The 13,338-nt window shown below is 66.7% G+C and overlaps 1 protein-coding gene across 1 annotated transcript; it reads right to left on the bottom strand.

Annotated features, from left to right (window-relative positions):
• Window positions 1–4,588: 4,588 nt before the first annotated feature.
• VSIG8 (V-set and immunoglobulin domain containing 8) lies at window positions 4,589–12,289 on the bottom strand (the record flags this gene model as incomplete). Its single annotated transcript, XM_084276791.1, has 7 exons — window positions 4,589–4,760; window positions 5,521–5,674; window positions 5,798–5,920; window positions 6,547–6,711; window positions 9,632–9,833; window positions 11,169–11,344; window positions 12,241–12,289. The coding sequence occupies 7 exons, from the start codon at window positions 12,287–12,289 to the stop codon at window positions 4,589–4,591; spliced, it is 1,041 nt and encodes a 346-aa protein (XP_084132917.1).
• Between the last annotated feature and the right edge of the window lie 1,049 nt (window positions 12,290–13,338).

Raw genomic sequence — 13,338 nt, 5'->3', positions numbered from 1 at the left:
AAGGTTCCTCCTCCCCCCTTCCCATCCCCAGGCAGCAGATCAGCTTTGCAGGGACCATCAGCTCCTCCTCAGGCTCCTGATGGGGATGGGGAGCAGCAGGAAGGGGGGGGGGAACCTGCCCAGCACCCCAAAACTCTTCCCATCCCACTGAGCCCCATCCCTAATGAACCTTCCCCCCTTTAATTAGCAGATGAGGAATCCCAAGGGAGCCAAACCCCTCTGCTGCTGGATCCTGCTGGCTGTAGCCATGTGTCCCAGCAGGAGAGAGCTGCTCCTGGGGGGAAGCAGATGGGGTTTAGCTTGGAACTGATTGAACCCCCCATCCAGTAGCTGAACTGGGTTTTACTGGGAGCCCGTTCCTGCTCCCTAATTAGCAATCCCTAATGAAGTCTGCTGTGTCTCCCAGCTGCTCTTCTCAGGCTTCATCTCCCTGCTGGGGCTGGGGCAGGTGGGATGAAGCCAAACTGGCTGCTTCATCCCCTCAGGAAGAGGATAACCCCCCCCCAGCAGCACCCAACTGATGCTGGGAGAGGCTGGTGAGCCTGGAGCACCTCCCAACCAGTGGCTGGTCCCACATTCCCAGTATGAAACCCCAGTCCAGTCAAGACACAGCCTGGAGCAGACACATCCCTCCCCACCCCCCCATCCTGGGGCTGTGCCTTGAGCTCCTGAACCCAAACACGGGGTGGGGGGTTTATTTTGGGACCTGTATTTTCCCAATCACAGCCCAGGCTGGGACATCCCACCCCCAACACCCCCACCTCCCCCTCCCTCACCCCTGGGGGGGTGGGCAGGTGGTGTCTGTCTGTCTGTCTGTCTCCTCATCAGGCTGGGGGGGGTGCAGGGGAGGGGGTGACATCAGCTGGAGCGTTGTGAAGCTGAGGAAAGGGGTGTTGTGGCTCCTGCTCCAGAGCTGGGAGGCTCCTCCAGCAGCACCCAGGGAGAAGCTGGGTCCCCTCCCTGGGTCCCCAAATACTCCTTGGGGGGTCTCTGTGTCCCGGTGAGGCTTCTGGGGCTGTGGGAGGGGGGAGAGAGAAATGGGGATGGGGAAAGGGGGGGGGGGTCTGGGTCAGTCCTCACTGCTGGGGAGGGGTCTGCTGGAGGGGTCACTCGTGGGGAGAAGCTGGGGGTGGGGATGGGGTGCTGGGCTTGGGGGGGGCAGGGGGTGGGGATGGGGTGCTGGGCTCGGGGGGCAGGGGGTGGGAGTGGGGTGCTGGGCTTGGGGTGGAAATGGGGTGCTGGACTCGGGGTGGGGGGCAGGGGGTGGGAATAGGGTGCTGGGCTCGGGGGGGAGAAGCAGGGGGTGGAAATGGGGTGCTGGGCTTGGGGGGGCAGGGGGTGGGAGTCAGGTGCTGGGCTCGGGGTGGGGGGCAGGGGGTGGGAATGGGGTGCTGGGCTGGGGGGGCAGGGGGTGGAAATGGGGTGCTGGGCTCGGGGGGGCAGGGGGTGGGAATGGGGTGCTGGGCTGGGGGGGCAGGGGGTGGGAAAGGGGTGCTGGGCTCGGGGTGGGAATGGGGTGCTGGGCTCTGGGGGAGAAGCTGGGGGTGGAAATGGGGTGCTGGGCTCAGGGGATGGGAATGGGGTGCTGGGCTCTGGGGGAGAAGCTGGGGGTGGGAAAGGGGTGCTGGGCTCGGAGGGTGGAACAGGGGGTGGGAATGGGGTGCTGGGCTGAAGGGGGAGAAGCAGGGGATGGGAATGGGGTGCTGGGGGCCCCAGGAAGCCCCCTGTGCCAGGGCAGCCCCCCTTCTGGGGTGCTTTTCCCCAGGAGAGCAGCAGCTTGTGAGCTCCTCCTGCCGGCACCGGGGCCCCAGGCAGCCGAGGCTGGATTTGGGGTGATGCCAAGGGACCCCCATCCCAAGAACAGGGGGGAGATGGTTCCCCAAACACTGGGTGCTGCCTTGTCCTGCCCTCCCACCCCCCTAAATCTACTCACGGGCCACCCCCAGCCCTCCAAACAGGAGGGACCACCGTGGTTTGGAGGGGGGACCCATTGGGGGGGGGGTCCCCAAGAGCTGGGCGGCACCTCCCAGGTGCCCACGAAGCTGCCCCACGGGGGGGCCTGCGAGGGAAGGGGAGGGGGGGGAACAGTGGGGGATGCCACCTCTGGTACCCCACCCCCCCATCCCCCCCAAACCATGAGTCCCCCGGCTCACCTGGGAGCGGGGTGCAGGGGGGAGAAGGTGCCCCCGGTCAGTGGCGATGATGGGTGTGGAGCCCACCGGCAGCTGGGGGCACGGGGGGGGGTGGGGGTGTGGGTGGGGGGGTGTCTTAAGGGTCCTGGGGGTTTGGGCTGGGGCTGAGAGGGGTATGAAGAGGGTTTGGGGGCTCTAGGTTGGGGATGGGGGATCCTAAAAGGGATGGGGCAGGGATGGGGGGGGGGTCCTGGGTGGGATAAGTTGGGGCTGGAGGAGTGTGGGGGGGTCTGGGAAAGGGACGGAGGGTCCTGGGAGGTCTGGTCCGGGGCTGGGGGGGGTCTCAGGGGATCCTGGGGGGTCCCGGTCCCGGGGCTGGGGGTCCCTGGGGGTCCCGGGGTGGGGGTTCTCGGGGGGTTTCCGGGGGGTCCCGGGGTGGGGGTTCTCGGGGGGTTTCCGGGGGGTCCCGGGGTGGGGGTTCTCGGGGGGTTTCCGGGGGGTCCCGGGGTGGGGGTCTCCCAGGGGGTCCCAGGCCGGGCCTGGGGGGTTCCGGGGGATCCCTGAGGGTCCCGGGCCGGTGCTGAGGGGGTTCCAGGGGGGTCTCTGGGTGTCCCGGGTCGGGGCTGGGGGGGTTCCCGGGGGTCCCGGGCCCGGCGCCCCCACCTGCCGCGCGCCGGGACGGTCCATCAGCCGCGCGCGCCGTCTCCTGGCAACCGTCCCGCGTGGCCTCGCGCGCCCCCTGCCGCCCGTGACGTGGCGCTGCGGGGCCAGTGACGTCAGCGCCAGCCGGGCGCGGGGGGGGGGCTGGGGGGGTCTGGGGTCAGGCCGGGTCAGCGGGCACGGGCGCGGCCGGGGGACGGAGCAGGGGTAGCCCCCCCCCCCGAGCCCCTCCCCCATCCCGGGGTGATGGGAGGGGACGGACCGGCCGGGCTGGATCCGGGGCTCAGCCTGAGGGTCTCCCCGCAGCCCACCCCCCCCCTTGGCCCGTGCCGTCCTTTCCCTGTCCTCCCCCAATCCCCATCCCATCCCCATCCCAATCCCCCATCCCCATCCCCATCCCCATCCCCATCCCCATCCCATCCCCATCCCCATCCCCATCCCCATCCCATCCCCATCCCATCCCCATCCCATCCCCATCCCATCCCATCCCATCTCCATCCCCATCCCATCCCCATCCCCATCCCCATCCCCATCCCCCTCCCCATCCCCACCCCCACCCCATCCCATCCCCATCCCCATCCCATCCCCATCCCCATCCCCATCCCATCCCCATCCTATCCCCATCCCAACCCCATCCCCATCCCATCCCCCTCCCATCCCATCTCCATCCCCATCCCCATCCCATCCCCGTCCCCATCCCCATCCCCGTCCCCATCCCATCCCCATCCCATCCCCATCCCCATCCCCATCCCCACCCCATCCCAACCCCATCCCATCCCCCTCCCCATCCCATCCCCATCCCATCCCAACCCCATCCCATCCCCCTCCCCATCCCCATCCCATCCCCATCCCCGTGCCCCTCCTTATCCCATTCCTCATCCCCATCCCATCCCCACCCCACCCCCCAGACAACATCTCCCCAACACGTCCCAACCCGCCCTCAGCGTGGGTCACCCATGGGTGCCGCAGCGTCGGTGCCCGCGGTGCCCGAGTCACGCCGAGCCGGGCGCGGCGCCTTCCCAGCCCCCTCCCTGCACCACGCCGGGGTTTCGGCACCACTGCCCCCCCTGGGCCCCCCCCCCTGCACCCCAGGGAGAGGCGGGACGTGGCCGGGCAGCTCCGGATTCACTTTGGTTTATTACTTTTCCGTGTCCTCAATGGGCTTTTTCCTTGCTCCGAACTCCCAGTGCCCCTGGCGGCTCCTCTCCAGTCCCGCCCAGTTGCCAACACCAGTAGCACCGGACTGGAGGCTGAAGTTTAACTGGGCAACTGGTTTTTGGGGGGGGTGATTTGGGGCTGTCAAGTCCCCTGCTTGATGCTGAGGGGATGGGCCAGAGGGAAATAAATATTGGGATGTGGGGCTGGGAGCTGCCCCAGCAGCTGGGCTGTGGCTGGAGGGGGGTGTTGGGGGGGGGTGTTGGGGGGTTTTTGGGGTGGGGGGGGTGTTTGGGGGTGAAATACAAAAACAAGGGGCCAAAAAATAAACCAAAAACAAAGGGACAAATCAGACTGATGAACCCCAAGGAGGGGAGTGGGGGGGCTGTTTTGGGAGGGTGTGAGGAGGAGGAAGAGGAAGAGGAAGAGGAAGGAGTGGGATTCCTGACTTCAATTTACACGGCAGGTGCCGGCGGCGCAGCCCAACCCCCTCCCGGTGCCGGATCCCGGTGATGCCGCCAGCTCCAGGCTCATGGTTGGGTTCCCCCCACCCACCCTCATAGAGCCAAATCGGGGGGCAGGTTTTAAGGGGGGGGGGGGAAGGGGTGTGTTATTTAGGATGGAGGGGAGAGGGGGGATGTTTAGAGGGCCGGGCAGGCGACTTGGTGCCGGATGCCCTCGTTGCACATGAGGGCGGCCGCCCGCTCGTCGCCGTCGCCGTGCTGGCACTGCATGTAGCTGATGCCGTGGGGCGAGTAGCTGTGGTGGGCGCAGACGTTGCAGGTCCGGGTCATGGTGCCACCCGTGCTGCTCCTGGGGAGAAGGGGGAAAGGGGGAAAGGGGCACCCATCAGTGTTCCGTGGGGCTCAGCGTCGCCCGGCGCACCCCGGTGATGTCCTGTGGTACCCGGTGATGCCCCGTGGTACCCAGGGGGGGGACTGAATGGCATCCCACTGAGTCCTGCTGGTGCTAAAAGGTGCCTGATGCTGCTCCAAAGCCCCCTCAGTGCCCACTGACAGCACCCACCAGTGATGCCCAGCAGCACCCACTGTGCCCATCCATCCCCATCACTGCTGGTGTCTGTGGTGGGGATGGGATGGGGATAGAACGAGGGATGGGGTGGGGATGGGATGGGGATGGGGATGGGGATAGGATGAGGGATGGGGATGGGGATGAGAATGGGGATGGGATGAGGGATGGGATGGGGTGGGGATAGGGATGAGGATGGGATGGGGATGGGGATGGGGATAGGACGAGTGATGGGATGGGAATGGGATGGGGTGGGGATAGGGATGAGGATGGGATGGGGATGGGGATGGGGATGGGATGAGTGATGGGGTGGGAATGGGATAGGGTGGGGACAGGGATGAGGATGGGGTGGGGCTGGGGCTGGGGCTGGGGGAGACCCACAGCTGCCACCAGCACCCAGTAGCACCCCACTGCATGCCCAGTAATACCCAGTGGCGCCCAATAATGCCCAGCAGCACCCAGCAGTGCCTGTCACCCCGTACCCCCTGGCCTCCCCATGCCCCCCTGGCCCCCCCATGCCCCCCACACCCCCTTGCCCCCTCACCTGCAGTCGCTACAGGCCCGCTGACATTCCTTCTGGCGGTAGCGGCCGATCAGCGCCCAGATGAGCAGCCCCAGCAGGCTGAGCAGCAGGAGGGAGCCCAGGATGGAGCCCACGATGATGCCCGCCTGCCGTCCTCCTGCCGCAGGACCACAGCCTGTCACCTCCGGCCTCCCCGCCGGCTGCCCACTGGTCACCACGTCCCCGGCGGCACCCTGAGAGGCAGAGCCAACCCCTGGCAGCACCCGGCCGGCGCTGTCCCCCCCAGTCTGGCACTTACTTGGCCCGGGGCTGAGGTTGAGCTGGCACACGGAGTAGCCCACGCGGTTGGTGACGCGGCACTGGTAGACGCCGGCGTGCACCTCGGACAGGCTGCGGATCAGCAGGTCGCCAGGAGCGCGGCCTGGGGTGGGGGGAGATGGGGGGATGGGGGAGGGAGGGGTCTGTCAGACCCTGCACCCTTCCTGGTACCCGCAGCCTTGGACACGGGTGCTCAGGGGTGGGGATGGACAGGGATAAACACAGGCACTGGATTGGGGTGTCACAGGCACCCACCCTGAGCATCCCCTACACCCCAGTAGCCCCTTATCCTGTACCCCAGTATCCCCTTACCCCCCACCCTGAGCATCCCCACACCCTGATATCCCCTTACCCCCCACCCTGAGCATCCCCACACCCCAGTATCCCTTTACCCCCCACCTTGAGCATCCCCACACCCTGATATCCCCTTACCCCCCACCCTGAGCATCCCCTGTACCCCAGTATCCCCTTACCCTGCACCCCAGTATCCCCTTACCCCCCACCCTGAGCATCCCCCCACACTGAGCATCCCCTTACCCCCCCCCACCCTGAGCATCCCTTACACCCCAGTATCCCTTTACCCTCCACCCTGAGCATCCCCACACCCCAGTATCCCCTTCCCCTGCACCCTGAGCATCCCCTACACCCCAGCATCCCCTTCCCCCCCCTTGCCCCGAGCATCCCCTCACCCCACTATCCCCTTCCCCCCCCTCCGGGCGCAGCACCCACCCTGGATGGTGCCGGAGGGCAGGCGTCCCCCCCCGTAGCCGTCAGCCAGCTTGGCCCACTGGTAGGCGAGCGGGGAGGAGCCGCCGCGGCTGTAGCAGCGCAGCAGGACGCTGCTCCCCTCCACCAGCTCCCCCTCGGTCCAGCACTGCGGGGTCACCGGCTTCTCTGCGGGCACAGGGGGCCCCTCAGCACCGGCACCACCCGGAAAAGGGGGGGGGATGGGGATGGGGGGTTTGGGGTGACAGGATGGGGGGGTTGGGGCTACAGGGGGGAGGGTTGGGGCGACAGGGGGGGGTTTGAGGCTACACAGAGGGGTTTTGGGGTGACATGATGGGGGTTTGGGGCTATGGGGGGGTTGGGGCTACACAGGGGGGTTTTGGGGTGACTGGGGGGTTTGGGGCTACACGGGGGGGGTTTGGGGTGACATGATGGGGATTTGGGGCTATGGGGGGGGGTTGGGGCTACACAGGGGGGTTTTGGGGTGACATGATGGGGGTTTGGGGCTATGGGGGGGGTGTGTGGGATACACAGGGGGGTTTTGGGGTGACTGAAGGGTTTGGGGCTACAGGGGGAGTTGGGGCTACACAGGGGGGTTTTGGGGTGACAGGATGGGGGTTTGGGGCTATGGGGGGGTTGGGGCTACACAGGGGGGTTTTGGGGTGACAGGATGGGGGGTTGGGGCTATGGGGGGGTTGGGGCTACGAGGGGGGTGTGGGCTACACAGGGGGGTTTTGGGGTGACTGGGGGGTTTGGGGCTACACGGGGGGGTTTGGGGGTGACTGGGGGATTTGGGGCTACAGGCAGGGGTTGGGGCTACACAGGGGGGTTTTGGGGTGACATGATGGGGGTTTGGGGCTACACAGGGGGGTTTTGGGGCTACACAGGGGGGTTTTGGGGTGACATGATGGGGTTTTGGGGCTATGGGGGGTTGGGGCTACACAGGGGGGTTTTAGGGTGACATGATGGAGGTTTGGGGCTATGGGGGGGTTGGGGCTACACAGGGGGGTTTTGGGGTGACAGGATGGGGGGGTTGGGGCTATGGGGGGGGGTGGGCTACACAGGGGGGTTTTGGGGTGACATGATGGGGATTTGGGGCTATGGGGGGGGTTGGGGCTACACAGGGGGGGTTTGGGGTGACAGGATGGGGGGTTTGGGGCTACACAGGGGGGGTTTGGGGTGACATGATGGAGGTTTGGGGCTACAGGGAGGGGTTGGGGATACACAGGGGGGGTTTGGGGTGACGTGGATTTGGGGCTACGGGGGGGGGTTGGGCTACACAGGGGGGTTTGGGGGTGACATGATGGGGGTTTGGGGCTACACGGGGGGTTTTGGGGTGACATGATGGGGGTTTGGGGCTATGGGGGGGGTTGGGGCTACACAGGGGGGTTTTGGGGTGACTGGGGGATTTGGGGCTACACAGGGGGGTTTTGGGGTGACAGGATGGGGGGTTTGGGGCTACAGGGAGGGGTTGGGGCTACACGGGGGGTTTTGGGGTGACATGATGGGGGTTTGGGGCTATGGGGGGGGTGTGGGCTACACAGGGGGGTTTTGGGGTGACTGAAGGGTTTGGGGCTACAGGGGGAGTTGGGGCTACACAGGGGGGTTTTGGGGTGACAGGATGGGGGTTTGGGGCTATGGGGGGGTTGGGGCTACGAGGGGGGTGTGGGCTACACAGGGGGGTTTTGGGGTGACTGGGGGGTTTGGGGCTACACGGGGGGGTTTGGGGGTGACTGGGGGATTTGGGGCTACAGGCAGGGGTTGGGGCTACACAGGGGGGTTTTGGGGTGACATGATGGGGGTTTGGGGCTACACAGGGGGGTTTTGGGGCTACACAGGGGGGTTTTGGGGTGACTGAAGGGTTTGGGGCTACAGGGGGAGTTGGGGCTACACAGGGGGGTTTGGAGCTACACAGGGGGGTTTTGGGGTGACTGGGGGTGGTTTGGGGCTACAGGGGGGTTTTGGGGATATGGGGGGGTTGGGGTGACAGGGGGGTTTTGGGGTGACAGGGGGGTGGACTACAGGGGGGTTTTTGGAGCTACACATGGGGGGTTTGGGGTGACTGGGGGTTTTGGGGCTACAGGGGGGGTTTTGAGGCTACACAGGGGCATTTTGGGGCGACATGGGGGGGGTTGGGGTGACATGGGGGTGTTTCGGGCTACAGGGGGGGTTTTGGGGCCCTGAGGGGGTGTGTTTGGGCTACGGGGGGGGGTTAGGACTACGGGAGGGGGGGCGGTGTTGAGCCCCGGGGGGCGGGTTTTGGGACCCCGGGGGGCGGGAGGGAGGGGGTGGGGCCCCGGGGCGGGGGGTGGGTTTGGGACCCCGGGGCGGCTGTTTGCGGCTACAGGGCGGGGGTTGGGGCTACCGGGGGGGTTGGGTTGAGCCCCGGGGGGCGGGTTCTGGGGCTCTGGGGGTTGGGTGTGGGGGGGATGTTTGGGACCCGGGGGGCTGGGGGTGGGGGGTCGGTGTTTAGGACCCCGGGGGCCGGGAGGGGGGTGGGTTTTGGGACCCTGGGGGCTGGGGGTGTGGGGGGGGATGCTTGGGACCCGGGGGGTTGGGGGTGTGGGGAGGATGTTTGGGACCCGGGGGGCTCTGGGGGTGTGGGGGGGGATGTTTGGGACCCGGGGGGCTCTGGGGGTGTGGGGGGGATGTTTGGGACCCGGGGGGCTGGGGGTGGGGTGGGGGGGATGTTTGGGACCCCGGGGGCTGGGGGGGGATGCTTGGGACCCCGGGGGCTGGGGGTGGGGGGGATGTTTGGGACCCCAGGGGCTGGGTGCGGGGGAGGATGTTTGGGACTCTGGGGTCTGGGTGTGTGGGGGGATGTTTGGGACCCCAGGGGCTGGGTGTGTGGGGGGGGATGCTTGTGACCCCGGGGGCTGGGGGGGGGGGGGGGTCGGTGTTTAGGACCCCGGGGCCCGGGAGGGGGGTGGGTTTGGGACCCCGGGGGCTGGGGGGGGATGCTTGGGACGCCAGGGGCTGGGTGTGGGGGGGGATGTTTGGGACCCGGGGGCTGGGTGTGGGGGGGGGATGCTTGTGACCCCGGGGTTTGGGTGGGGGGTTTGGAGGGGGGGTGGGTGCTGGGGCTCACCCTGCACGGTGACGATGACCTCGTGCACGGCCACGGTGTTCTTCTTGACGCGGCACTGGTAGGTGCCGGTGTCGGAGACCTGCAGGTCGGCCAGGCGGATGGACGCGTCGTACTGGCTGGGGTCGTTCTGCACAAAGGCCACTCGGTCCTGCAGCCCCGACCCGCTCCCGTAGTTCACGTGGTGGTCGTGGTAGGACAGGAACTGGGGGGAAAAACGAGTGGGGACACTGGGCAGGGGCTGCTTTGGCTTTGGGGTGGGGAGGGGGGACACCCCCGGGGATGTCAGTTGGGGAGGGGGGATGCGCTGCCTGGCCCTGTCCCTGCCTGTCCTGCTCCTTCCCAGCCCTGCCTGTCCCTATCCCAACCCTTCCCTGCCCTTTCTGCCCCTTTCCCAACCCTTCCTGCCCCTTCCCAGCCCTGTCTGCCCTTTTCTATCTCTTCTTGCCCCTTTCCAGCCTTCCCTGCCCCTTCCCAGCCCTTCTTGCCAATATCCTATCCTATTCTGCCACTTCCCTGCCCTTCTTGCCCTTTCCCATCTCTTCTTGCCCCTTCCCAGCCTTTCCTGCCCCTTCCCAGCCTTTCCTGCCCCTTCCCAGTCCTTCTTGCCCCTTCCCAGCCTTTCCTGCTCCTTCCCAGCCTTTCCTGCCCCTTCCCAGCCTTTCCTGCCCCTTCCCTGCCCCTTCCCAGTCCTTCTTGCCCCTTCCCAGCCCTCTCTGCCCTTTCACATCTCTTCTTGCCCTTTCCCAGCTTTTTCTGCCCCTTCCCTGCCCCTTCCCTGCCCCTTCCCAGCCCTTCTTGCCCCTATCCTATCCCTGTCTGCCCCTTCCCTGCCCTTCTTGCCCTTTCACACCTCTTCTTGCCCTTTCTCAGCTTTTTCTGCCCCTTCCCTGCCCCTTCCCAGCCCTTCTTGCCCCTATCCTATCCCTGTCTGCCCCTCCCCTGCCCTTCCTGCCCCTTCCCATGCCCGCTTGCTCCTTTCCATCCCTTCCTGCCCCTATCCCAACCCTTCCTGCCCCTTCCCATCCCTGCCTGCCCTTTCCCATCTCTTCTTGCCCCTTCCCAGCCTTTCCTGCTCCTTCCCAGCCCTTCTTGCCCCTTCCCAGCCCTTCTTGCCCCTATCCTATCCCCTTCTGCCCCTTCCCTGCCCTTCCTGCTCCTTCCCATCCCTGCCTGCCCCTATCTCATCCCTGCCTGCCCCTTCCCAGCCCTTCTTGCCTATTCCCATCCCTGCCTGCCCCTTCCCTGCCTTTCTTGCCCTTTCCCATCCCTGTCTGCCCCTTCCCATCCCTGTCTGCCCCTATCCCATCCCTCCCTGCCCCTATCCCATCCCTCCCTGCCCCTTCCCATCCCTCCCTGCCCCTATCCCATCCCTCCCTGCCCCTATCCCATCCCTCCCTGCCCCCTCCCACCCTTCCCTGCCCCTTCCCCAGCCAGACCCTGCCTGTCCCTCCGGGCTCTGCCTGCCCACCCCGGCTCTGCCCGCTCCATCCCTTCCCGCCCGGGGGCGGGTGGCAGCTCCCGGGGCCACCAGACTCACCACGTTCTCAGGGCCGGTGCGCTCGGGCGTGATCTGGATCCACTCGATGCCCACGCCCTGGGGACCGTTGTCTTCGGGCTCGAGGACGTAGGGACAGCCCAGCTTCACCGAGTCGCCCTTGGCCAGGTACAGCACCTCCCGGCCCTTGCCGTTGATCCTGACGGCCAGGAGGAGAGCTGGGGAGGGAACGTCACCCATCACACCGGAGCTGGGGAGCACCCGGGCACCCCAAACCTCTGCCCCGCAGCACCCCGACCCCACAGCACCCCAACCCTGCTGCCCACAGCGCCCCGACCCCACAGCATCCTGACCATGTACCCCACAGCACCCCGACTGTGTACCCCACAGCACCCCAGCCCCACAGCACCCCAACCCCACAGCATCCTGACCATGTACCCCACAGCATCCCGACCCTGAGCCCCACAGCACCCCAGCCCCACAGCACCCCAACCCCACAGCACCCTGACCATGTACCCCACAGCATCCCAATTGTGTACCCCACAGCACCCTGACCCTGAGCCCCACAGCACCCCAACCCCACAGCACCCTGACCCTGCAGCCCACAGCACCCTGATCCTGCGCCCCACAACACCCCGACCTTGCACCCCACAGCATCCTGACCCTGTGCCCCACAGCACCCCGACCCTGCACCCCACAACACCCCGACCCTGCACCCCACAGCACCCCAACTCTGTGCCCCACAGCACCCCAACCCTGTGCCCCACAGCATCCTGAACTGGCACCCCACAGCACCCTGACCCCACATCCCACAGCGCTCGACTCATGGGGAGCAGGGATGGTGCAGGGACCCATCTCCCAGGCTCAGGCTGGGGGGGTCCCAGTGGGGTGCAGCACCCATCAGGGTTGGCATCCTGGGACAAGGGGACACGGTGGGCTCGGTGCCACCCGCCCAGCTCCAGCCAACGCAGTTGAGGGGTGTCAGGGCAGGACCAGCCCCATCTGCAGATGCTCTGTGACCACAGGGTGCAGCCAGCACCTTGGGGTACCCCACAGCCGGCCAGACACCCCCTCCATCCTTAGTGGGCATCCTTGGGGACCCATCAGCTCCTACCTGGCATGAGACCCAGGAGCAGGAGCAGGCTGGCGCCGTGCCCTGCCATGACGCTGTGGCCGTGGTGAGGAGGAGGAGGAGGAGGAGGAAGAGTGGGAGCAGCAGCGGCTCCGAGGCGACGGGGCAGGCGGCGGCGCGGGGCCGCTTTTACATGCTGGGCCGGGGTGCTCCTCCCTGTGGGGCGGATGCCTTTGGGATGACTGAGTGGCTCCAAGCTGTGCGTGAGCGATGCCGCCCTGCTCCACTCCCTACCTGCTAATTAAGCATCACCCTGCGCTGCATCCCCAGCCAGGCAGACCTGGGCCATGGACCACACAGCTGGCAGCTCAGGGGTGGGGTGGTGGTGGTGGTGGGGGGGGGGTTACCATCAAGTTTTGGGGGTACCCAAAGTGCTGGAGCAAAGCTTGGGAAGTGCTGGGGAACTCCATGGAGACCAGTAGCTGGTACCATGGTGTGGGTACCGGGATGTGGGTGGTGGGAGAAGCATCCCGGCTCCGGAGCATCCCGAGCGCAGCGGCTGCTGGAGGCGCCAGCTTGGCCCCACGCTGGTCCTGACAGGGTTTTGGTCTTGGTGCAGCACTCAGGGCAATTGGAAGAGCTTAAAGGTGTGGTTTGACCATGGGCTTAAGCTCCTGCCAGATCCCTCCTCCCGTCCTGCCCCCTCAGCCAGCGGGTACCCGGGATGCTGCAGCCGCGTGGGGACTGCGGTGCCCACCCAGCCCGTGCCGGTGGCACCGGTGGGACATGGTTTGGGGGGACTGGATGGTGCTTGGGGCCCTGGCTCGTGGCATGGGGACGTGGTGGCACATCGTGGAGGGGTCACAATGTGGTTGGGACACTCGGAGAGGAGGGAGAGTGGGGCCAAAACTGGCTGGGATTGGAGGGCAGGAGCAGGGACTGGGATGCGCTGTGGCTGATGGAAGGGATGGGGATGGGGACGCTGGGCAGTGGGATGGAGGGTTTGGGGATAGGGATGGAGGAGCAGGGACAGGGATGCTGGGCAGTGGGATGGAAGGTTTGGGGACAAGGATGCTTGGCAGTGGGATGGAAGGTTTGGGGACAGGGATGCTGGGAGGTGGGATGGAGGAGCAGGGACAG

The sequence above is a fragment of the Gallinula chloropus genome, assembly GCF_964237585.1.
Source record: "Gallinula chloropus genome assembly, chromosome: 29".
In the NCBI taxonomy this organism is placed as follows: domain Eukaryota; kingdom Metazoa; phylum Chordata; class Aves; order Gruiformes; family Rallidae; genus Gallinula; species Gallinula chloropus.
Note: the sequence above shows the minus strand (reverse complement) of the source record. Positions and strands in the feature narration are given on the sequence as shown.